We start from the raw sequence: 24,836 nt of genomic DNA on the forward strand, positions 1-24,836 counted from the left end.
TGGGGGCCTGGCTGTCTGTGTTCTCAATTCAATCCGTGTGTGCTCCGTCCTGCTCCAGGTTGGGCAAGAGTTAGCTCTTCCCCGGGGCCTTTGATAGAAGTCCTTTCTCTGTTGTGGCCTCTGTGCAGAGGCTGCCTTGGGGAGAGCTCGAGCAGGGGCACTGCTGGTCGATCGGGCCGCACCCTGGGGTGCACACTCTCCTCCCTCTTCCCTGTGCTCTTTCTGAGTCCTCGGGGAGACTATTCCCACTCTCGTTCTGCAGAGGAGAGAAGAGAGAAGGGGACTCAGGGAGGAGCTTCCCGCAACCGGGGAGCTGGCACTGAGTCTGGAACCACTGGCTCTATCCAGAGTCCCGTCCTCAGTACCGGAGTCCCTCCTTTGGCTTGATGAGGAGGACAGCACCCGCTCACGGCTTGGCCCTCCGTGCCTGTCCCAACCACCGGGGGACCTGGAAGCCGCTGGCTGCCCTTTGAAGAAGCATGTGTTCACTGAGACATGATGAGCCAGCTGCAGGGGGGACCTGGGGCTTTGGCTGGTACGTGCTTTGGACCACGGACAGTGCCCTTCCTCCCCAGGCTGAGTCATCTGTGGACAGTCACATCGGGTCACTCGCTGGTCTCATGTTACTTGTTTTACAACATTTCTAGGGCTCCTGCAGACCTTCCCAAGCCTCCTTTGGGGGACTGGTTTTGTAGGCAACCCAGTTCCCGAGACATCCTCAGCTCACTTGCTTTTTCACCTTGATTTCCACTGCTTCTCGCTGTGGCCTGTGTCCCTAGGGAGGGAAGGAGCTCCTATTCCACGAGGACGCCTCGTCTGCCAGGCGTGGTGATATACCATCGCCTTGAATATAATCCTTATAACAGGCCTCCGAGAGTTTATTCCCATTTTTACAGCTCAGGATGGTAAGACAGGAAGGATTTAGTACCTTCCCTTACACAGCTAGTCAGGGGCAAAGCCAGAATTTGAACCTGGCCTTTTAACCACACCTATACTTTCCCATATTTCCACGGTCTTCTAAGGAGACTGGCTCCTACTGTGGTGGCTACTTCAGCTCAAGCCCAAGCTTGGGCTCTGCTATGGCTCCAGACGGGCTCTCCTGAGATGCCCCAGACTTTACTCTCCTGACCGAGGTGCTCTGCTCAGTCCTTTTCCCTAGTGATTTTATTTGCTGAGAATCCTAGGCTCTGAGAGCTAGATGGGCTTTCAGAAGTCACCCAATCCCCCCGCCCTGGAGCTTGAACCTCCTGCTCAATCCTCACAGCTTCCTTGTAGGTAAGCAGGACAGGTATTGTTTCCCTCTCTTTTGGATAAGAAAATGTTTTCAGAGGGTGTGTTGAATAGTCTCAGTTTGCCCCTGCTTTCTCTCCCCTTCTCTGTGCCCCAGGAGGCTGCAACAGCTCGGCTCCCTTGGCCTTTGGGCAGGAGGCTGGAAAGCTGGAGTAGAAAGGAGGGGGTTCATGCTTCTGCTTCCTTCCTGCCTGGCCTGAGTTTTTTGGTGGCAAGTAGATTCCTTCCTCGCAAGCCACAGCCCCTGTCCAGCGGCACCTCCCTTGCAGCTATAGGTCTTATAGGGTCCCCACAAGACTCCTGTGCCCCTGGCCCTGGCATGGTGCTGGCTGCCCAGTGCTACTTGTCTCCAGTATGTCACCACACCTCAGCGATTCCCTCAGCCCTGCCCCCAACTTTAAAAATTATTCCTTCATTAAATTCCCAAGAACAGTTCCATTGTTCATCTTTCTCACTCCCTTGGAGTGGCCCATCCATTTCCTTTTTAAATTTCTAAAAAAGATTTTATTTATTTATTCATGAGAGACAGAGAGAGAGAGAGAGAGAGGCAGAGACACAGGCAGAGGGAGAGGGGCAGAGATACAGGCAGAGGGAGAAGCAGGCTCCATGCAAGGAGCTCAATGTGGGACTCAGTCCTGGGACTCCAGGATCACAACCTGAGCCAAAGACAGATGCGCAACTGCTGAGCCACCCAGGCGTCCCAGTCCATCCATTTCCTGCAGGGACTCACCTGAGACAGAGGTGAAGTGACTCATCCAAGGTCTCTTGGCAACAGGGCGGGGGGTGGAGCTGGTTTTTGAATAAGGGTTTCGTGACTCCTTGGACCTGGGCCAGCCGTGCTCTCCAGCCTGAACCCCTCTGCCCAAGACTGAGCACAGGTCTCCTGCATGTATTCCTGGGTACACCATTGCCTACTCTGGGTCACTTTTTGGGGATCGATTAGCCTTGGCTCTTCTCAGGTCAACATGACTAAGTGCATGAATATCCCTGGGTCAAGACCCTTCACTTTTCACCCTGGCTGGCCCCACCTTCTCAAGGGCATCATTACTCCCCCAGATGCAGCCCAGTCCTTCAGTCTAGGAGTTAGAGCCCCGCCCTCAAGGGTCTTTCCTGGCCTGGGGCTCAGCCCTGAACTTTAGGGATTTCCCTGAAGCTTTGAGTCTGCCAAGCTCCTGGTCACCAGCTGGGCAGGTGGCCAGACCGTCCCTCTCTGCCTGATGGGACAGAGGGATGGATGGATATGAGCCACCCTGTCTGCCAAGAGGAGAGCCTCTTCCCAGGTCCACCCACCTAAATCTTGTCTGAGCTTTAGAAGCCACAGTGCTTCCTGCCTCTGACCACCCTTCCCGGTTGGGCAACCCATCCCCAGAGCTCTGGCATCCTCCACAGGGCTGAAGTTCTGGAACTCTGTCTCCTTGAGGAGGACCACAAGTGATGGCCAGATTTTGGAGCAGAGACACTGACATCCCTTACTCCTGACCCCTAGAGAAGGAAGCCTGGGCTGGAGATGCTGTCTGAACCTCAGTCAGGGAACTCGGACTCAACATCAGTAACAATTCTCTGGGAGAAATAAGAAACTGAGGCAGAACTCTGGTGTGTTGGGGGTATGGTGATAGGTCACTGCTCAGATCCACGGCCTCTTAGACCTCGGCCACCAGGCATGAGTAAAATAATGTCGCTGGGGCTCTGAGGGTGCCCCTTTGGACCCTGGGCCTGAAGGAGGCTGGACCTTGCCTGGGGTGCACAGGGCCCAGGGGTATGTGTGCACACGGGGAGCAGAGCAGGGACCTGCGGGGACCGGTAGGCCTGTCCTCCTGGTTTTCTGTCCATTTCCCTTGTTTCCCTTCTATCTCCCCACTGGTATATCATGAGGCTTTTCATTCATTCATTCATTCATTCATTCATTCATTCATTCCCCCCATGTGGGGCTCAAACCCACCACTATGAGATCCAGACCTGAGCTGAGATCAAGAGTTGGACGCTGAACCAACTAAGCCACCCAGGCACCGCTAGCAATGAGGCTTGTGCATTCATATTTCCCTCATCGTGTGTCATCCTAGAAGGATCCTACTGCCTGGTCATCAAGTCCCATCATGAGTTGCAATAATTCTTAGTCTAGTATATAGACCACGAGTGTGACATATTTCTGTCTCCTTTGGGGACATCCTTGGGGAGCAGCCAGGCATTTGGTTTGAATCCTGATGCCACAACCTCTGGCACCTCTGGGTGGGAGTGGCGGCTGGCAGGGCTGCCCTGAGGAATGAATGGGAACTTGACCCGCAGAAGGAGTGACTCTGCACATGGGCCACATTTGGGCCAGGACCCATGTGTGTGGGGGGGTCTCACATGCATCATAATCAATCCGAAGACCCCATATTTCCCCCCGAGAGCTAGAGGCAGTGTGGCAAGTGCAAAAAACACAGGCTTGAGTGGCACAGATCTGGCTTCATTTAACTCGTTTATGACATCTGTAAAATGTGACGCTAATTAGCCATCACCCATGGGACTGTGAAGCTTGGGAGACATGTTTATACACGAGTGGGTGTCAAGCATGTAAGGAACTTGAATATCACCCTGCAAAAGCAGAGGGCAGTGAGGTCAAAGGCTCCTGGGGCCAGCTTAGCCGCTGCCAGCTCTGGGGCCCTGGGCAGGTGTCCACCTGCGAGCCGGCAGGCCCGGATGCAATGGGATACCTGCCACCTAAGAGGAGGCAGCTGTGGTGGGTGGGGGGCGAGAAGTCAACCTGCCCGGCACCTGCCGGAGAGGCTCCGTCCTCTCACCTGAGCGGCGAGACACCCTGGAAGGATGGAAGCAAAGTACCGGTCCTTGTGTCCCTGGGCTGGGGTGGGGGCTTCCCTGGCTGAGGCTGCGGGTGCAGTGGGAGCAACTGGGAGAGGTGGGGAGAAGGGAGGCATCAACGCTGGGCCCAAGGGGGATCTGGGTGGGAGCCGTAGCCCCCCCAGCAACAGCCCTCCCCTCCTCTGCACCTTTCTAGAGGAGGGATTCGGTCTGCTGGCCTGGCCTGGCCTTCCCCAGCGGAGGAGAATCCGTGTCTGTCCGCGAATACTCGCCCTCTGCGCGGGGCTGCCAGAAATTCTGAAGGCAAAAGCTGAGGAATTTGAAGCATTTATGACTTAGCAGGATTGTTCCCAAACTGCAGGCTTCTCTAAAGAGCCTTCTGGATTTCATTGTGGTTGCTTCTCTGCTCTTAGATCCCAGCCAAGGGCTCCTTGGGTCTCACTTTTCAGGGCTGGCCTCTGGCTGCAGGGTCTGGGCCTCTGTGAGGTTGGCTGAGTGAAGCGTGGGTGTTTGCAAACCTTGCTGCCTGCCCAACGGTAAAAAGCACAGAAACCGAAGTTGGCAGTTCTAGCCCTTTCTAGAGGGGTCATCTGGGCCATACCATTTAACGTCTCTGGGTTTTTTTGTTTGTTTGTTTGTTTTTGCTCATTTCTCACATGGCTTGGTACCCCGGAGAACCTAGGGCAGTGGCTTTTCTAGAGGAGAAAAATCTGAGTAGAAAAACATGCTTTTTTTTCTAGGAGCTGTTGGTTTCTCTTGAGTTTGAATGGTAGCTACTATCTTCTCATAGATCTGCCTCTTGGCCTTACCCCTAGTGGCCTAGGGGTGAGCATCTGACCCTAATAGGGCTAGTGATGAGCACTTAGGCACTTATTAGGAGCCCTGCATTGGCATCCTAAGCTGTAAATTCTGTGCACAATGGCAGATGGCTTTCCTTTCTATATTCCCACCCCCTCCCACTCCGCTGCGGACGTCACCGGCCAGGAAGAGCACCAGATTGATTAGTAGTGCTTGCCCCAGGTGTGTGAGGAGCGGAGCAAGCACGGTGTTTGCGGACTCTGGTCCTATGCTTGCGACGATGAGCAGTGAGGATTCCTCCGTGACCCCAACTCCCAGCTGGGCCCCAGGTCCGCAGCAGCACTCCCTTGGGTTCCCTGAGCAGCCCCGGGTGACACGGCCGTCCCGCGCAGTCTGGGCTGCTTACTAGCACACTTGGAGCACAGCTGTAAGATTGAAGAGGGCGAGGCGGGAAGGAGACACCGGAGCCGGGCAAGCAGAACCAGGCCCCACCAGGCCCCACACTGAACAAGTGACAGGCCTCGCTCACATCCCACTGCAAAGAAAGAGGCTCAGAGGGGTAAAGTGGCCCACTAACACACAGCTGGCGCGTACAGGGCGTGCTTTGCTCTAAATAGAAGTTCCCAGGGCTTCTGGCTCTGCCCAAAATATGGGCTTGAGCACTTGGGTCCATCCTGGGTCAGTGTAACTCGATTCCCTGAAATTTCGAGAAACCGTCACAAGATGATGGCTGCTCTGTGGCTTGCTTGCCCTTCCCTGGAATTCTGTTTTGAGATATCTGATGGAGTTATTGTAAATATGCATCACCGTGGCCCCTCCCACTTAGAGCGTCCATGCCAGGCCAGCGTGAGTAGTCCTGGTCGTGAATGCAGGAAGCAGAGACTTGTGGGTGGCATCGGTGCACGCACGGGCCGGGCCTGGACGGTGCACCAGGATGGCTGTCCCCACGCTTCTAAGTTCCCTGCTGCAGGGTCCACAGACCTTCCCTGAAGCCAACCCTGGCTGCGGGGTGGGGGTCAGGAGAGGAGGGAGATTGGACAGGGTGGAGGGGACGGCTCATGGGTGGCAGCCCTGGAAAGGTCTGGCTGCTAAAGACCCAGGGTCTAGCTGGAGTACCTGGGCACCCCAGGGCATCACTCTCCTCCCTGGCTCTTTGGTCCAGCTCACATGCTCGGGTTCCTGCCTCCAGCCCTGCCTGTGGGGCTCCCAGGCCAGCCGGTTGGTCCCCTCTGAATGGTGTCCTCTCCCTCTGACCTCAAGCTTGCTTCCTGCCCAGGCTCAGCCCTACCTCCTGGAGTCCTCCTGCCAGACCTGTGTCCAGCCTGTGGGAGCCTCACCTGTGAGATGTCAGCAGTTTTGGCTGTTCTCCTGGGCACAGCAGTGCTCAGTCGCCTTATCCCCCCCACCCCATACCCCCTGGCTCTCTCTCTCCCTCCAGACACATGTCTCATGCTCAGCCTGTCCCTGCTTTCTGCCCAAGGCCAGAGAGCCCCCAAGTCCCCACCCCAGGGCAAAGGCAGGCCGCTTCTTTCCTGGAGAGAAAATGAGGCTCCCTCAGCCCTTAACACCTGCACCCCTTCCCAGAGCACCTCAAACAACCAAGTGTTTGTTAAGAAAAGACACAGAATGTAACACCTTCAAAATAACACCTCTGGAGTTTTAAGTCTTTCTTCACTCAGAAGAGTTAGTTAAGGAAAGCTTCACCATTTCCCCCTCTGGCAACCAACTAACTAGACGAGTACATAGTCAGGAGGAAACACAGTATTTGAGATGTAAGAAGGAACACATCCACAGCTGGAGTCAAACCCCACTGATCTTGCTCTTGACCCCCAGCCCCAGCCCGTGTGGCCCCAGAAATCTAGGATGATAGGAATATGGAGGCAGCAGGGGATTGTGGGAGGAATAAAGACTTCAGAGTCAGAACCAGGTTTGAATCTCAGCTGGGAACCTCTGTTTTCTATAAAATAGATATAACAGTTGCACCTGTCTGAGAGGTTGCTGGTGCAGTTCTCTGCAAAAGCCAACCCAGTGCCTGACACATGGTTGCGACCCAACAAGAGTTTGTCTGGAGTCGTTCCTTGACCTCTGGAGCTCATCTCTGAATCATGGCCTCCTGACCAGAAAGGGGCTTGGAGCTGAGCTTTCCTGAGAGGGAGCCTCTGCCCCCTGGTAACATCCTTAGCTTTGGCAAAACATGGGTTATACATGGCAAGCAAAGGGGGTCTAAGCCCTCTAGCTCCCTAGCAGGACCCTAGCAGGGACTGTGGCTGGAGGGGGGTCAAGCAGAGCAGAAGCATGGGAGGAGATGCAGCCCGGTTCCATGTGGGGTCTGAATCGGGGGTCGGAGGGAATTAGCAGGGCTTGGAAGCCCCTAGACCATACACACACGGGGATAGGACCATGCCCGTTTGTTCTCTGCAACATCCTGCACCTAGCAGTGGCTGGCAGTGTAGGCAATATTTAAATCTTTATTGAACAAATGAATAAATGAATGACCACCTTATCAGTCAGAGCCTGGTTGCTTCAGGAATTCCTTTTAAAAACAAGGCAAAGGAGAACAGCTGGTGCCAGGAAACAGAGGTCCCCTGACAAACAGACGGGCCTGTCTGGATGCAACTAGTTAGTGATTGGCCAGGCAGCAGAGAAGTGGATGCTAGGAGCCTTGAACAGGCAAAGGAATTCTGGTTTATGGATGGGCAAGCCGCTGAGGGGACTCAGGGAGACCTAGTGAGTTCAAGAGGTAAGAACCTGAACTCCAGAGCCCAGTTGCGTTGCCCATGAGGCACGAGAGCTGTGTCAAGTCCTGAATCTCTGGGCCTTTATCTTTGCCTTTGTAAAACGAGGATGGTAACAGCATGTACCTCACGGTCTTGTCGAGAGGACTCAGATTATTTGTAGAAAGTCCACACTGGAAGTGCTCAGGAGCACCACTGTTAGTAGTATTTGAGAGGCGTGTCTCAAGACCTGGAGGCAGGGAACAGGTGCAGGACGGATCATCCCAAAGGGAAACTAGTTAAGAGGTCATTGCAACATCCAGGCATGAGAAGATGAGGCCTAAATTAAGGGACTACTTGGGGCCTAGAGGAGATTGATGTACAACAGGTGGTTCATGAAGAGGCATTCAATAGAAGTGATGGGTTGTGGTGGAGGAGCAGCTCAGAGGAGGGGAAGCAGAAGATCCAGAACTCCTTTGTGCGTCTGAGAGCACCTGGGAAGGAGATGGCGCCTCTGAAGGGACAAGGCGTGTCTAAAGAAGCAGTAGGTGTGAGGAGGATGTGCTCGGTCGTGCTAAGTTGGCTAATGGGGTAGCCCATTCAGGGGAGATGGGGGCTGGGGAGGAGAGCAGGCCATAGTGGAAGCCGGCAGAGACATAAGTCTGGAGGATGGCCCTGGGCAGCATTCACATTTGGGGGCTGGGGAGAGGATAAAAAAGCCCACCTAGGAGCAAACAGCAGCAGCCAGGGAATCGGAGAGAAGCAGAAAAGTGTAGTGTCTGTGCAACCCTTGCAGCCGAGTTCCCGGAAGGAGGTGATGGACAGCATGGTCAGATGCTGCAGAGCCAGGAGAAGGGGGGTCGGGGCCAGCCCTGTGCGCGGAGAGCTGACCATGCAGGGAGCAATTTCAGTTGCTGGAAAACTAATAGTGGATTCTAGGGCTTCATAAAAGGAAGTGGAACTAGCATGGATCCGTATCCTTTTAGGAGAGCGTCCACCAGGACAGAAGGTGGAATTGCCTGGAGAACTGGTGCAGGTGCAAGTTGTTTTCCACCATAGGCATCTGCGTGGTCTGGAGTGAAAAGCCAAGCTGCCGGAGGAGGCAGGTGGGAGGAGGGGTGGAAAGGAGTGAGAGGAAGTGAGATGTTGAGGTGCTATGGAAAAAACAGGAAGCAAACAGCTTTGATTTCTTGGTTAAGGAAGAGGTGAAGACCTGGTGTGGGGAGGAAGGAGGTGGAGGGGCCCGAGGAGAAGGTAGGGAGTAGGTGTTTGGGGAGGTGAAGGGAATCCAGGAGAGAGGACAGAGGACTCACGCAAGGCAAGGAGCAGCGAGTGGCAATTGAGTAGTCAGCTGGTATGTGTTCTATGATCTTTTTTTTTTTTTTTTCCTGCAGCAGTTCCATGCTGGGGAGCAAGAATAAAAATGTCCACTACTGGGGCTAACTAAAGAGTGACTTGGACAGGCAAGCAAGCTTTGAGAGCCAGGACACAGTCCCCATGACTGGCAGGGGAGCCCAGCCTGGATTTTTTGAGGGCCCGGCTGGTCGTTTGCAATCTGTGGAATAAACACTGATTTCTCCAGCAACAACCAAGACTTTAGACAAATGACCCTAAATCTCCATTTGGCTTTAGGGTGACTTATATGACTGTAGCAGCAAATCTGTATGGAATGTGAAATCCACGGATCCTGAGGGCAAATGCCCCTAAAGATTACACTGCAGCTGAGGCTGGGTTATCTTCTGGGCGAATCTACCTAGGGAAACTCGGAGGTATCTGGTCTATAGTGACATGGAACTGAATTATTTTAGATGAGCTGCATCTGTCGCTCACCTGCACTGGGAGGCAGGAATCCATTTGGGGGATGGGGAGGGACCCTGTATTCCAGATCCCATTTTGTCCATAAAAGGGGCCTAGCTCAGGTCAGGAAGCCATTGGATCTGGGTGGGTGAATTTTATGAATGAAAGAAATGTGGCAGGTCCCCTGCTCAGGGTGGCTGCTGGTGAGCTTGGTCTCTCACAGCAATGACAGACCTAGTCATGGGTCTGGACAACACGCAACTCCAACGTGAGAGAGTGGGGTGTTATGGGGATTAGCTGAGAGAACCAAAGATGCAGGAGGTCAAGGCTCAGGGGCCGCATAGAGGACGCAACCACTCATGAGCGCGCGGCCTTAACCGCAGACTCAACATGGATGAGAGGAGGCCTCCGAGGCCTCAGGAACCTAGCTTAGCGCATGCTGGTCACTGGTCACCATGTTCCTGTCCGTTATTTTAAGCCAACTGCCCCCAGTTCCATGAGAGTTTACATTCTCCAATATCATGACGAATGAGGAAAGCCAGGGTCACCCCTGGAGCTGGAGTGGAGAAGGGTTCCAGGAGCTCCTTTTCAGAAACACTAGCAGGCGTTTGCCAAGGGTAGGCCCTGCGTTTCCGTGGGCCGTTGGCGAGGCCGTCGTCGGGGTTTCCGGGAAGCCACGTAAGAGCTGAGTCGCACGGTCCCAACCCCGTCTCCCATAGCAAGCAAATGTGCAACGCATTAACTATTTATCCATTGGCCTGTCCGCCCCAATAAAACATGGCACTCTTTAAAACGGTTGCCTTAATGACGTTTGCGTGTCTTGGAATGCGACCCTGGGCCAGCAAATCGCATCGGAAGATGTGAAAACATGAAAATCGATAACAAGAAATGAAAAGGCTGTTTCACCGATAAAACCTCATTTATCTTAATCCTCGGGGCTTCTCAGAATTTCCTGAGTGCCCTTTGAAATGCCAGCGTCACAGCCACGGCCCACGTGTGCTGCACGCGGAAGGCCCAGGGGAGCAGAGGCCTGGATGGCTCGGGCCCCCGGAGCCTGCTGGGGAGAGGTGGCCTGCTGGGGCAGGCACCCACTGCACTGGTTTCCCGCCAAATTGCTCCCCAGCGGGGGTTTCCAGGGATATTTCTGGGATTTCAAAACTCCCAATGAAAATAAATATACCATAGGAATGAAAGGTATTTCACAAGACCCTAACTGTGAAGCCTGAGTGACCCACTTCTGGTAGCAGCAGCAGTCCTCTGGGGTGACAAGGTTGGAAGCACTGGGCCCCAGGGACCGCTTTCTGGCTGCAGGTCCTTCCCTTTGCTCTACACACACAGCCCTGCCCGCCCAGTTTTCTGGTCTCCCTTACCTCTTCTCAGAGGACAGAAATGCAGGAAGGTTGGAGATGGCTTAGGACCCCCTGCCCTTCCAGCAGCCCTGGGGAGATGAAGGATAAGGCTCTCCTAAGCACACCTGGGCTTCCAGCTCGGGCTTGCGACCAGACTAGGGGTGGGCAGAGGCTCCATCTCCTCTCCTGGTCTCTTTGGTTCTCTAGCTGTCACCATGGTTTGCAGAAGGCCGGTCACTCTCAGACCCCATATTGCTGACTGCTCTCTCCAGCTTTCTCACACTGTGCCCGGAAGGCTTTTATGTATCATTGCTTCCCATTTTTCTTATAAAACCCACAGGCCTCTGCTACCTCTGACCTGGTGCCTCTTTTCTCCCTGCCTCCCTCCTTGTACCCTAGCTGTCCCGGCTTTCTGCAGTTTCCTCCAGGGAGCCAAGTCTTCTCCCGGCTTGGTGTCCTCAGCTGTGCCATTCCCTTGACCGGCAAGCCCTTGAAAACGTCATGTTGCCAGAGACCTCTCTTGACCTCAAAACCTAAATGAGACCTCTTTCACAGTTTTTTGTATTTGTCCTCAGTGGCCAACACAATTTGTAGGTACCGCTGATTTGTGATGACTTTTTGTGCATCTCCCCAAGTGAGCTCTGCAAGTGAGCCTCCGTTGACGCCTGACACAGCACACCTAAGACGTCACAGATGCTCAGCACATACTTGTTGGCTATCTGGTCAACTGGCTCAATGAACTGATGAGTTCCACAGAGCACTCACCTGCAAATTTCTCAGGCGTGCAAATAGGTCCCGTGGTCAGATGCAATCTGGATGTGCCCTCGTCTGTCTCTAGAGGGTCATAATAGACACCAGTGCATGATACTCTGAGATGCACTCCCAGTTAGAACACAAAAAGCAAAAACTAAACCAAAGCTGTAGGAAGCAAGTTTAATTTTCTTTAGCTTCATGTTTCCCAAACTTATTCGAATGTGACATTTTTTCCCCTCCACTTAACATCTATTAACACCCTGCAAATGTACTTTAAGACTTGTTTCACTGGTGGCTTCTGACTTGGGAAGTCTGACACTCAGGACTGTCAGGCTTGGTGTGGGGGTTGCTCATGGATGCCTCATGGATGCCTGTGTACGTATTCACAAGTGCACTCATTACTCTAGTAAAGAAGGGAGCATGAGCACATTTTGGAGCTAGCCTGGGTCTATACTCTTCAGGTAAAAGAGAGGAGAAAGCAGTCAAAATTGGGTATTTGCAGATACAGCTTGGTGTTTGCAGATACGATCTCTGTAATTGTCACAGTGGGCAACTCCTACATACTAACTGGTCTTTTGCGGAGACTTGAATCTGCAGATGTTGGGAAGCTGGTGGGTGGATATTGGTCCCTTAGTGGCCAAGTGAGTCTTTCTCCTACACAGCATTTGATTTCAATGCAGTCCTCCTATTCTTAGTATTCTTGAATTTTCCAATAGACCTAAGAGAATGTTGGGGTGGGGGCAGAGATTGCACGCCGTATTAGCAGTGGTGAAGGTTTCAGGACGTATCCCTTTTGAATAGCTATGATGTTTTATGTACGTAGGGTTCCTGAGGTGGAGCTGCCTTAGATGCAATGGGTTTCAAATTATTTTTGATCAGCCCCTACTTAGGTAGGACAAAACCGCTTGACCTACCGACTCCATCTAGTCTCATTTTCCAGTGGAAAAATAAATTAGTGATAATTTGGGGGAAGTGGATTATGTATACATTTGCTTTAGCACTGGAGGATGGACAATTCATATTTGAACCACAGTGTATACATGTCTTAAGAGTCTGGTTATTGGAAAATTACAGTTCCAGAATACTTTTGATGCAAATAAGCTCCAGTATACTATGTAGGGTTAACCAAGCAACCCACAACAAAATAAACTGATAATGATAAAGCTAAGCTAATAGTAATTCGTAATTAGAAAGTACTGAACGTAGCCATTGCAAGTTGCAACCAACTCAAGGGACCACTGATAATGTGCTGATAGAGAGTCTTCTCCCAGATTTGGGGAATGTCAACTGTGGGCCTGCACATGGGGAATGGGAGTTTTCTGGTAGAACAAATGAGCATTGCTGGGCTTGCAGCAGAATCCACACATTATTTAGTAACCATTACTACTTAGCCGATTACAGATTAGCAGCCATAGTAATATGTACAAATGAAAACTTAAACTGTACACATTCGTCATAATAATATAAAGGAGGCCTTTCAAAAAAAAAATTCAGTACAGGCTGCATGAGTCTGTCTCTGGTAACATACCCCCTAACCCCCCAACCCACTGGATCTCAGTTTCAACTTTTGAAATCCCAGTCTAGGCAGCATTCCCTCCTTCCCAGGGAGGGCTTTCATTTCCTAGCCCAAGCAGACCAGAGATGTGCATTTGGATTTATAAAGCATTCATAGTCTCACTTGAAAAAGTTTTAATGTCCAGTGTAAATCTCCAAGATATGGTATTAAGCGAAAAAAGTCATTGTGCCTGACAGTATGTATGATACACTATTTATGTAAAAAAAACAAAACAAAACAAAACAAAGATAGATTTTCTAAGTGTGTTGATGCTTTATATGGCCTGAGAATCTCTGGAATATGCAAAATGCATAAAAATATTTGCCTCTGGGGAGGGTTACCGGCTGCTGGGGGAGGGGAAGGAGGCAGATTTAGGTTTTTTACTAGATATACCCATCATGCTTTTTGAATTTTGTACCATTTATATCTGAACTATTTAAAAATATCAATGAATTTACAAGAGAAAAGGCACAATAACAACACAAAACCCCAGTAAGCCCACAGAGACTTGATTCCTGTTTTTTTTTTTTTAAAGAGCGGAGGGTGAAGTTTGGTTTATTTATTGTCCTGATGTCTTTCTCCACCTTCAAAACCACCATTGTGTATTAAGCAGGAGATTCTAGAATCTAAAGGAAGACCTCCAGATGAGGGGAGATGGGAGACCTGAGGCCCTAGGTTTCTGGAGGCAGAGACCTCTGTCTCGAGACCTGTTGTTTAAAACCTTCCCAGTGTTCTGATGTGTTTCCAGACCATGTAAATGCAAAATACGGAGCGGGGGGCTCTTATTGAGGCCACTTGCACTTTGTACATTTGCAGCTTGAACGTAAAGAAAAAAGGATGACAAAGGAGACAGAATTCGTACAGCAAAGCATGTTTAAATGAATGCATCCCTCTTATTTCATCCCGCTTTCAGGCTGCTCAAGGAGACAAAGCAATGGTTTATCTTGATTTGCCGTCAGGAATTTAAATGAGCACAAACAGAAATATTACACGATTTAGTGTTTCCTAATGAAAAACGTAACATTTCGTCAATCAAGTAAAAAAGAATTGTATCCTTCTATATAAATTGGCACGAGAGTGCATTGTCCGTATACCATAAAAGCTCATTATGCTGAGTAACAATTGATTTCTTAGAGCAAAATATCCGCAGAAATTGGTGGTGCGTCTAAATTTCATGGGTTCTGAGTTACTGCAATAGATAGAGAGCAGGAAATGTTTGGAAGCTGGAAGGAAATGTTTTGGACAATATGGGAGGACTAGCTGGTGGTAGGGGGTGGCGGTGGTGGTGACAGAGATCAAAATTCCTCAAACCAGAGGTGGGTTTTGGGCAATGAGCTGAAAGTAGTGACAAAACAGCACAGACTTGGGGTGGGTATACAGGCTGGTGTCCATCTGATGTGTTTAGGAAAATTCTATATTGAAGATGTAACATCAAAACAAGTTATTTACCCCATGGCCTTGGTCCATTTAAGGGCAGATGTTCAGTACTATCCCTCTGTCTGGGGTCAAGTGCAAAAGTGCTTCCCCATGCTCCCTGCCCTTCTGGTCATTTCCACTTCAGCCCCTTTACTATTCCCACAGAACCCAGCAGCCCAGGACAAGGAGAGCTCCGTATTTCAAAGTTGGGTTCATGGAGAGGAGATACAAGTAACCACAAACCCCACGAGTCATCCCACGCGAGGAGACTGCTCGGCTTGGGTCTAAATGACTTACATTTTTCCTCGCCTGAATTAGCCAGTAATTGCATGTGGGCAGACTTAGCCAGAAATGGTCTAAATGATCAATTAGAAGGCAAAAAGGAGTTCCTTTCTTTAAAGTTCAAGGGTCCCTGTTGAAGAGCCCTACTTCCTAAGCCATGCTCACATGGGCCTGCGCCCAGCTCTCTGGTGCCTGAGTATATTGTACATTTGCCTAACGATAATGAATTGAGTCCTTATTTTGCAGGAAAATATAGGGCACTTCCATTACATGCAATCAAGCAAAAAGGCTGCAGAATGTGCCACTCCATTAATTTTAAACAGAATTCTTCCCAAATGTCACCCTGAAACCAGAGTATGGGGTTATTACAAATCTGAAGGAATTAAGAGTAATTTTCATTTGTATAAAGTAGTTGAGGGACATGACTCCTGCCACACACACAATTAATTGAGTTAAATTGGATTAGCTGATGTCAGTGTGAATCACTAAGCCCTGACACAGCCCGCCTTGTGGTGAGGTGGGGGGGGGGGGGTGGCTTTTCCATCTCGGAGAGTGCAGGTACACACCCCACCCCCCAACCATAGAATGTGCAGAGTGTACTGTGATGGGCTAGTTATTAGCAAACACGTTCGAAGAAGAAAAACAGATGCCAGCCTCTGGCGAGTCACTGAACCTCTCTGAGCCTCAGTTTCCTTATCTGTAAAAGGGGATTATATATAATACTTGCTTCAGTGGGAATCATGACTACGTCGGAGCACTTAGCGTGGTGCCCGGCACATAGTTTACGACCATTAAATGGGGACCATTACCTTTATTTTCATCTTCTGAGGGGAGTCTCTTGGGCCTAAACTGGTTCCCAAATCACACTGAGGAAATCTGGACCTGGCACCAGGATGGGCACAACGGCCAGTCAGTCCCCAGGGCCTGGGAGGTGTGAGCAGGCCCACTGAGTTACGGATCCTTCCTTCCTAACTTCAGGCCTGCTATCCTGGGCGGTAGCTGGGCTGGTGGGAGAGCACAGAGCTGGACGCAGGAACTAGCAGGCTCAGGCGGTCGGGGAGCGGGCTGCTGTGCCCCTCACTCCACGTTCCGGTACTTGGTGAACAGGTTGTACAACACTCGCAGTGTGGATTTCAGGTCACAGTTGACAATGTCTGCGTGGAAACAAAAACACACATTGCTTCAGTGGGGCCACAGAGCCCACGGCAGGTGTCCTCGTCCCCTTCCTCCCACCACCCACCTCCTGTGCCCAGCGTGGTCCTGCGGTGGACGTCCCGCCGCCTCACCCCCTGGATATCACCTGCTGCTCCTGAAGAGCTCCAGTCCGGCTGGGAGAGAAAAGCACCCCCACGAGACAGCCAGGGGCAGGTGGGTGGTGAAAGATGGGCGGTGTGTACAGCGAGAATCTGGAGCAGGGGCGGCAAGGGGCAGAGGTGCTGGGCGAGGGGGTCTCGCCTCTCGTGGAAATGAAGCAGACCCTGGAGCATGCGGGCTTTGCTCTAGAAATATCTCGGGTGAGGGGCCCCTGCCCCATTTCCTGAGTGTTGCTTATCCCTGGGGCTCCTTTGCCTTCAGCTTCCTCCATCAGGAGGAGCCAGCCAGGAGTCGTGTGGAGGGCTGGGGGCACAGAAGCCCACCGGGCAGACAGTACTCGGTAAGCAGGTGCCATCGGGGGACAGACAGCTTCCACTGGAGGGAGGAGAAGGCAGCTGAGGCTGGGAGTTTGTGTTTTCAGGAAAGCTCTGGCATGGGTTCCCAAACTTTTATACAACCATCTCCTCCCTCCTTCCCTTCTATTTACTGGTCACCTTCATTCTCTGCTTGCCCCTCGAGGCCTCAGAAGCTCCTCCGCCATGCGAGGCCCCTTCCCTGCTCATGTCTGCTCCACCCCTGGCCTGCACTCACTCCCTTGGAGAGTTGTCCTCTGAAGAACCGGAGTAGAGTGGACACAAAGAATTCTCCCTACTATTTAGGAGTGGACATTTAGGTAAAAAATTGGGAAAAAATTGGGAAAAGCAAAAAAACCAAAACAAAAAAACCCAAAAAACAAAAGGCAAGAGCTCAATGACTATGAAAGTTGGGACAGTGGAACATGTAGGGAAAAGGCTGAGGATTCTGTGGCTGGAAGGAGCACCTGGGAGCTGGGTAGTGGGGACACGGTGGCTTGTGGGATATTATTTCCTGGACCTGCACGTTTATGTCTTATGGACCTCTCTGTATATGTGGTGTTTTGCATAGTTAAGACTGATCTTTAAAAACCTGACTGTGTAGAAGGTCAGATGAAATAAATGATGGAAGAGGAAATAAAAAGTGTTCTGGGATTCAAAGTCGGGAAGGAAGCGATTGGGGAAGACATCCGAGCTCTAGCCACGCCTGGGTCAATAGGAACAGGGACTCTTGGAGAGCAGGCAAAGTGGGAGGCCAGTGGCTCCGATGGACTGGGTTGTGGCCCGCAGGTCTTAGCCTGGGGACCCTCACAGCTGCGGCTGTCACAGCCAAGCACACTCAGGCCCCGGGGTCCAGGGCTCCTGCGACCCCCTCTCGACCTCATCCCAGCTGGGCTCAGACCCTGCTCCAAGCTCTCCTGCTGATGGATGTGCTGACGGCCTCCCCCGGAGCACTCGGAAGGCCTGGAGCTCAGCTTCCCTTTCTGCCCCCATGTCGGTTGGATTCAGGCACATATTGGGCCTCTGCTGACATAAGGCCCTCTCTGGCTACTCCACCCTGCCCATCCAAGGCACCCTCTGCCAGGTGGAGGCCTATGGCCTGTGGGCTGATTCCTGCTTTTCCTTGACTGCTTGCTGTTGAGTGGTTCTTAAGTTCCACTCAAGTCAAACATTAAGAAGTCAGAGAAGGAATTGAAAAGGAGAGACAGACAGAGGAGCTCAGCAAGGGAGTGAGCATGACGGGGGTGGTAGGGTGGTGCTGGGACCACTGCCACATGCTCCTAACTGGGCTCCTTAAAGCCTCCTGCCCTCTCTAATCTATGCGACCCACTGCAGGTAGACTATTCAGTCTCTGGGTATGGTTGTGCAGGATGCACACTGCACAACTTCAGGGTGTGTTGTTCACATTTCCAGGGCATCGTTACCATAGGTGCAACGTAAATGGTGCCCCTTGATGTTGTACAGCTCACAACTTGTATGGACTGTGTATACAACCATTTCACTTAAGCTAGGGTCCTAAATCGTGACTCTGCAAGGGATGATGCGAACCCGGCCCACCTTCCCAGTCTCACTTCAGGCCACACTTCCGCTCGTACACTCTGCACAGGTCACGTGGACTTCCTTTTACTCCCTGGCAATGGCTGCACCTCTCCATCATCTTGGCCTCTGCACATGCCGTGTACCTAGATTACCTTCTCCGGATAGTTGACTCCTCATCTTTCTGCAGACCTCAGCTCAAAGTACCATCACCGTAGGGAAGCCTTCCTGACACCTGGCCTGGGTGAGGGTACCTTGTTTTAGGGTCTCAAAGCACCCATGCTCCCCTTCAAGGCACTCACTCCGGTCCTAAATCAGTCATTTGTGTGTGCTCATTTGACCCGGTCTGCCTCTTCCCTGGACTGTGTGTGCCTTGATCACAGACAGGCAGTCTTGCATGCTCCAGCACCTGGCCTAGGACCTGGCATGCACAGACCTCAAAGGGTATGAACAGACAGATGAATAAATGATTGCCCAGGGTCATGTGAGCCAAAGAAGGAAATTCATGGAAGAGAAGATAGCCAATAGGGCTACATGCTCCCAAGTGGGTAAGACTGGAAAGAGCTCCCGGGCACATGGCTCCAACTGGGGACTCAGGGAGGGAGCAGAGCCAGGTGCAGGGGGAGATATTACTCACAACATGGGCAGACAGGCAATGGAGGCAGTGGGCCTGGCCACCAAGGGGGCACTTGGGGTAGGGCATGCTCATGGAGGACAGACAGGGATGGAGGCAGGAGGACTTGTTTTCCCCTTTTAAGGACAGGTGAGTTCTGAGGTTTCTGGAGAAGGAAAATGTTCACTATGGGAGAAAGTCTCAAGATGACAATTTAATTTTAAGGCCCACTAGGGCTTGAAGCCCATCTTCATGATAGTTGTGTAACCCAGTTAAAGTCATTTAGCTTGTTTGAATCGGTTTCCTCACTGGTAAAATTGGGTTTTATGAAAAAAACCTAGAACACATGAAGGGCTCCCTAAATGGTAGTTCCCTTCCCCTTTGCCGTCTTTGCCTGTTAACAGAGCTGTTGTGTACAGCTGTGCAGCCCGTGTACTACACAACTCCAGGGGGAGCCTTTCATAGAGACTAGGCCCTGCTCCCTAAGAAACCTGAGTCCCTTAATCCTATAGGCCATCACTGCCAGGTGAAGGGGTAGGGGGTGAATACAGCAAGGGACACTGCGTATTGTCTGTTCTCATCAAGGAAGCCAACTGCCACACAGTTCCCAGCAGTGGATGGGCTGTGTCAGCCAGGAGAGGGGCTCTGGATTCCTGGGAATGAACTGTGACTCCATGCTATATACACAGAGGCTCTGGAGAGCCCTGGCCTAATAAACTGTGTGATCAGTACCTCAGTACTGCTCTGAGGGCCTCTGCGTGCTGGCCCAGGGCCTCTCCCCGGGAGCAGTCTGGTCGGTGGGGCTCCTGGTTAGAAACAACCAGAGCAGAGCCTGGCTGGCTGGCTGCTGCCAGGGGACACAGAAATCAGACCCAAGGCTACTCTAGGGAGAAAACAGCCTCTGGTCAAGGGGAAAAGGCTCAATGTGTGCTCCTCTCGCCTGGTGGCATTAGTGATTCTTCTTAGATGACCATCCACAACGGGTTCATGGTCCTCTAAAAGATGCCAAAGTCAAAGGAAGGGAAGGGGAGCTCTCTTCACAGTGGCAACTCCATCTTTACCCAGAGGGACAGGGTTCTGTATGGTCGTGCCCTCCATGGCCCTGTATGTGCCAGCAGTGTCCCTCATCCCAGTCTGGGGCAGTTGCTGAGGCCCCTTCTCTGAGCTTCCCCACTGGGTCCCCAAATCTCTTGACCAAGGTGAGAAGACACCTGGTAGCTCAGTGCCACCAGGTGGTGGGGGGTGGAATAATTTGGGCAGTCACAGGCCGGCTACTCTACTTGAGTGGGGTGAATCCAGCCTCCAGCCCCATCCTGATGGATCTAGTGGATCCTCAGTCTCTGCCTCCCTTACCTTTCTGCTCCCCGTTCCCCACAGGGATAGGCCCCATGCTCTGCAGATGGGTCATGTTGGTGTTGGCCTGCTACCCTATCTGGTGATCTTGCTATTTTCTGTACATATTTTTTTTTAAATGTAAAGGTGACAAACATCCAGAAAAGTTCATGTAACATATATGTGCAGTTTTAAATGCTTGAAAGAGCGCCCCCACCACCCATGACAGAAGCAAAACATTGTTAATACGGTCACAAACCTCTCTCACCCGGCAAAGATAACGGCTATCTAGACTTTTATGGTGACTATTTCCTCCTCCTTCATAATTCCACCAGCAATGTATGTACCATTAAATAGCAGAGTTTAGCTTTGCCTGTTTTCATGCTTTATGTCAATGGAATTGTGCTACATGTCATCTTTTGCGATTTTTTTCTTACGTTTATAGGATTCATCTGGGTGGTGTGAGCTGTTCATTTTTGTAAACCATTCTGAGGTGTGATTGGTTTTATTGAGATAGAACTACAATGATCTATAATTAGGCTATTGTGGATATTCTGGGCCTAGTTTCCTGGTTGTACGGACATGCCTACCTAGGAGTGGGGTTACTGTGTCAAGTGGTGTATTAGTTTCCTATTGTTGCTGTTAACAAATTATCACAGGTTTGGTGACTACAAATGAACCCCAACATGTTATCTTATAATTCTAAAGGTCACAGTCCAAAAATAGGCTGCACTAGGATAAAATCAAGGCATCGGCAGGGCTGCAATGTCTCCTGGAGACTCCTGCGACATCAGTTTTCTTGCTTTTTGTAGCTTCTAGGGGCTAGTTTCCAGAAGCCTGCATTCTTTGGCTTGTAACCCCTTCTACCCGCAAAACCAGCAATGGCTGTTTGAGTCTTTCTTATGCTGCATCACGCTGACGCTGAGCCTTCTGTTTCCCTTGTGATTATTCTGGAACTATTCAGATGCTCCAAGATCCTCAATCACATCTGCAGAGTCCCTTTTGCCATATAAGGTAGCATATGATCAGGTCCTGGGGGATTAGGGTGTGAGCATTTTGGGGGCCATCAGTCTGCCTACCATATAAGGTACCGCAAATCTTCAACCGTATTACATAAAGACAAGCTATTGTTCAACAGTGGTTCTATTTCTATTCATACCAGCCGTTTCTGTTGCTCCACGTCCTTGCTAACACTTGATATTGTCAGGTTTAAATTTGTGCCACTATCTGGTCTGCACAGTCTCTCCTCAGGGAAGGGGAAGAGAAATGGAGCTATTTTCTGTATTTCCAGCTACTACCCAAGTCCTTTCCAGAATGAATCGATCGCTTGGACCTCAGCGGCTGTCACCTGTCTGGATTTCTTTTAGCATTGCTTGAAGTCTGGCCCCAACTTTTTGACTCTTTAAATTGTAGATATCCCATCAGCCTGCTGGCTGACCTACAGGCTTCATTCCTGGCGAGTACTAGGTTATCTTCTGAGTCCCCACTTGGCTATAATGCCAGAGTCTTGACCATATCCAGCGAAGAGTCTACTTGAATAATAACAGGGTAGGTGTGTGCAATGGAAGACAGGAGGTATGATGTCCTAAATAAAAAGCCACCAGCTTTATGCCAATATTTCAACTGCTTCATTGGCCGTGAGCTTGGTGCTAATGCTTGGGCTACGAGAAGTTATTGAAGCCTGGGCACTAAAAGTCATCTGGGATGCACACCCAGTTCCCAGGAGATTTCAAGGTGCGACGGAACTTTGAATGTCAAACAGCATGGCAGAGAATGCACTTTCCTGACCCTAAAAACATTTGCCATGAAAAATAAAATGCCTCCACCACAACCAATTTGATTTTGAAACACCCTCAAAGAACTACCCACATTGGCACCTTCTGTAAAGTCTGCAGCATTTACTACCGAACCTCACTTTCCAGGTAGAGGCACGGGGGCAGAGGGAATGCTGGGGTATACACCTCTCCCCAAGTACAACTTCACAAAATGCCATTTCAATTCTTTACGCACTGGAAATTTTCAGCATGGGCATGATGCCCAGCGTAAGAACAAATAAAACAGATGTGTTTTTCCATTGCATGGGTCAGGAAGTTTCATATTAAGCAGTTCAGTCAGTTAATTGTACAAGAAATGTCCTCTAAATGCTGAAATATCCCTATCGGTTAATTGATACTGGGAAAACTCTCTGTTCTGAGGGAAATGAATGCCTGACAATGGATGTAGCGGGGGAGTACTTCTGATTCATGACCAGGAAGTTTCCTATTAAATGGTTCAGGAACACGGAAACAGAAACGCTGGCTAGAACTCTCCTGCGGTCTCTTACTCTGAAGCGGGGTACTCGTCATCCGGTCACAGGGCATTAGGACGGCCAGAGTGACCTTGGCCCGAGAGGGCCCCTACAGGGACACCAACCTTGCTAGGGGCCCTCCGGCGATGGCAGCCTTGGCAGTGACCAGGCGCCTTCTTGGCCAGAGCTGAGGTAGCAAGGTCTGTGACGAGGCCCGACCCGGGGAGCCAGCCCGTATCTGCACAGTCCACCCCTTCTCTCTGGTTATCCTGCTTTCCCCTCCGGCTTGAAGTAAAGGCAGGCCCACAAGATACTGTCCTTCACCCTTTACTCTTCCCTGCATGCTCTCCTGTTGTTGGGCTTCCACTAAGCGGGAGGCTTCCAATTACATAACCCCAGCCCTGATCTTTTCCCCGAACTCCGGTTTTGCTTGGTCAATGCCTTAGGTTTCCAAGGCTGACATCCGTATGTCCCCTGCCAAGCTGGCTTTTCTTCCTGGGTTCCCCAATGCTGCTGATGGTGCCCTGCCACTAAATATCTGTTCTTCACACTGCCTTGCAAATGATCTCTCTGGAACAGAGCTCTGATCACATCATTGGGCTGCTTAAGAACCTTCCATGTCGGATGCCTGCGTGGCTCAGTTGGTTAAGCGTCTGCCTTCAGCTCAGGTCATGATCCCAGGGCCCTGGGATGGAGCCCTTCGTCAAGCTCCCTGCTCAGCGGGGAACCTGTTTCTCCCTCTCCCCAACTTCTACCCCCTGCTCATGCATGCATGCTCTCTCTCTCTCTCTCTCTCTCTCTCTCAAATAAATAAAAACATAAGGAAAAAAAAAAAAAACCTCCCATGTCTCCCACTGCCTACAGAATAAGGTCTATACTTTCTGCCTTGGCATCAAGTCCCTTCACCACCTGAACCAGCTCGCTTCAGCCTCACCAACCATTATTCAATTCGTACTCTTACTATTCCCAGCCCAATAGGTAACTATTTACATTCATTATCAGGTGCCAGGTGCTCTGCATCAGACATCATCCCATTGCATCCTGCCAGGTGCATGTCTCTAGGAGTTCCATCTGTACAGACCTGAAAAGGAGGCTCAGAGATGGTAGGTAAGTTGCCCAGGGCCACTCAGCTGTTAGGGTGGGGCCCAGATCCAGGGCTGTCAGGAGCTAAGCTACAGGCTCTGCTGTCTCACAAACAGAACCTTTCCCCATTCTCCAGGCGGGACTTTTGCTTATGCTGTCCTCCTATCTGGGGTGCTGCTGCCTCTGTCCTCATCTCCAGATATAAAAGCCCTATCTACTCTTCCCGGCTGAGCCCCGCTGCACCATCTCCACCAAACCATCTCTACCCAGATGGATGTGATATCACATCTCGCTCTCTTAGCTGCACCTCTTTCATGGCAGTTGTCATTTTGTTGTGGTTACTTGGGTATATCTTTTCTCTCCCCTGAGGGCTGCAAGTGCATTGAGGTCAGGAACAGCCCACCCCTCTTGGCATATCACCATCTACCGGGTCTTGTGCCCCTAGACAGCACGCACCCCCCTCCTGATGTGGAGATATGGGTGGAGGAACAGGCACAGCAATGGGGAGGGAACACACCCAATCCCTACTCGTCCACTTTCCTTTAAACAATTAGGAAAGTGCAAGCAAAAAGGCCCATGAATGGAAAACAGAAAATTATCTGCAACACAGTGTTGACTCACCAGTGCTGATAAAATGGAATATTTCAGTTGGTAAGTCAATAAATGTCTGTACCAAGAAGACTCCCGGGAGAGATGTGCCTCCCATATGCACAAATGCACATAGCTCCAAGTGTGAGCAGGGAAGGGCTGCTTGAGCAGTCTGGTCCTTCTGTATTTTTATTCAGCCTTACATTTGCAGTATGAACCCAACAAATCAGGCCTCCTCTTCGGGCAGAGTTGGAGTGAGCAAAGAATAGGAAAGGCAACTATGCTCAGAGCAGAGCTGCCGGTGGGGACCCCTGCACCCACCCCTGCCTGGCCAGCACGCAGTTATTTGACAGGTCAGCATCCTGTCCAGGGACAGAAGAACCTGGAAATGAGGCACAGGGCAGTTCCTGTGGCACCTTGACGTGGCCCTCCTCTGCAATCCTGTGCATGGGATCTTTATTTGTAGTTCACAAAGGACCTCCAGGACTGAGCAGTATGCTCCGTCCCACCTCCGCTTACAAATGGCAAAGATGATTTCAGAGAAGAAACCCTTCCCCTGATGTCAAACATGAGGCTTGCCCTGTGCCCTAAAGACCTGTGCAGGGGAAGGGTTTCTGAGTCTTGTCATAAACCCAGGGAAGAGCAAAGTACCTTCTGGCCGTGGTTTTGGCTTTTCCAATCCCCCGTCTTGCATGAGCTCGAAGGCGAAGGAGACGTTCAAGACCTGGAAAGAGAAAGGCAGTGCCTGGATCATGGTGCACGGACTCCTGGACCCTGGGAAGCGAAAGAGTCGACACGACAGCCAGAAGGGCAGAGGCCGAGTAAAAACGAGGCTTGAATTTGGAGGAGAAAAGAAGCTACCAAGATGCGCAGGCCGTGTGGAGCTGGCCGGGCCCAGCTGGCTGTCGGTGAAAGGTCCCCGGAGCAGTTCAAGATCATCCTCCTGTCCTACTGTGTTCCCGTGTCAACTGCCAGGA

General features: G+C 51.1%; 1 protein-coding gene across 1 annotated transcript in view; it reads right to left on the reverse strand.

The window, feature by feature from the left end:
• Positions 1-13,910: 13,910 nt before the first annotated feature.
• The window catches only part of PARVA (parvin alpha), a 165,498-nt gene continuing 154,572 nt past the window's right edge, over positions 13,911-24,836 (reverse strand). Inside the window, exons 12-13 of the mRNA XM_041729625.1 lie at positions 24,511-24,583; positions 13,911-15,907 (exon numbers count right to left, since the gene is read on the reverse strand). Of these exons, the coding sequence (XP_041585559.1) occupies positions 15,831-15,907; positions 24,511-24,583 (150 nt within the window). The 3' untranslated portion in view covers positions 13,911-15,830. The remainder of the gene's footprint in view (positions 15,908-24,510; positions 24,584-24,836) is intronic.

The sequence above is a fragment of the Vulpes lagopus genome, chromosome 15 (assembly GCF_018345385.1).
Source record: "Vulpes lagopus strain Blue_001 chromosome 15, ASM1834538v1, whole genome shotgun sequence".
Classification (NCBI taxonomy): domain Eukaryota; kingdom Metazoa; phylum Chordata; class Mammalia; order Carnivora; family Canidae; genus Vulpes; species Vulpes lagopus.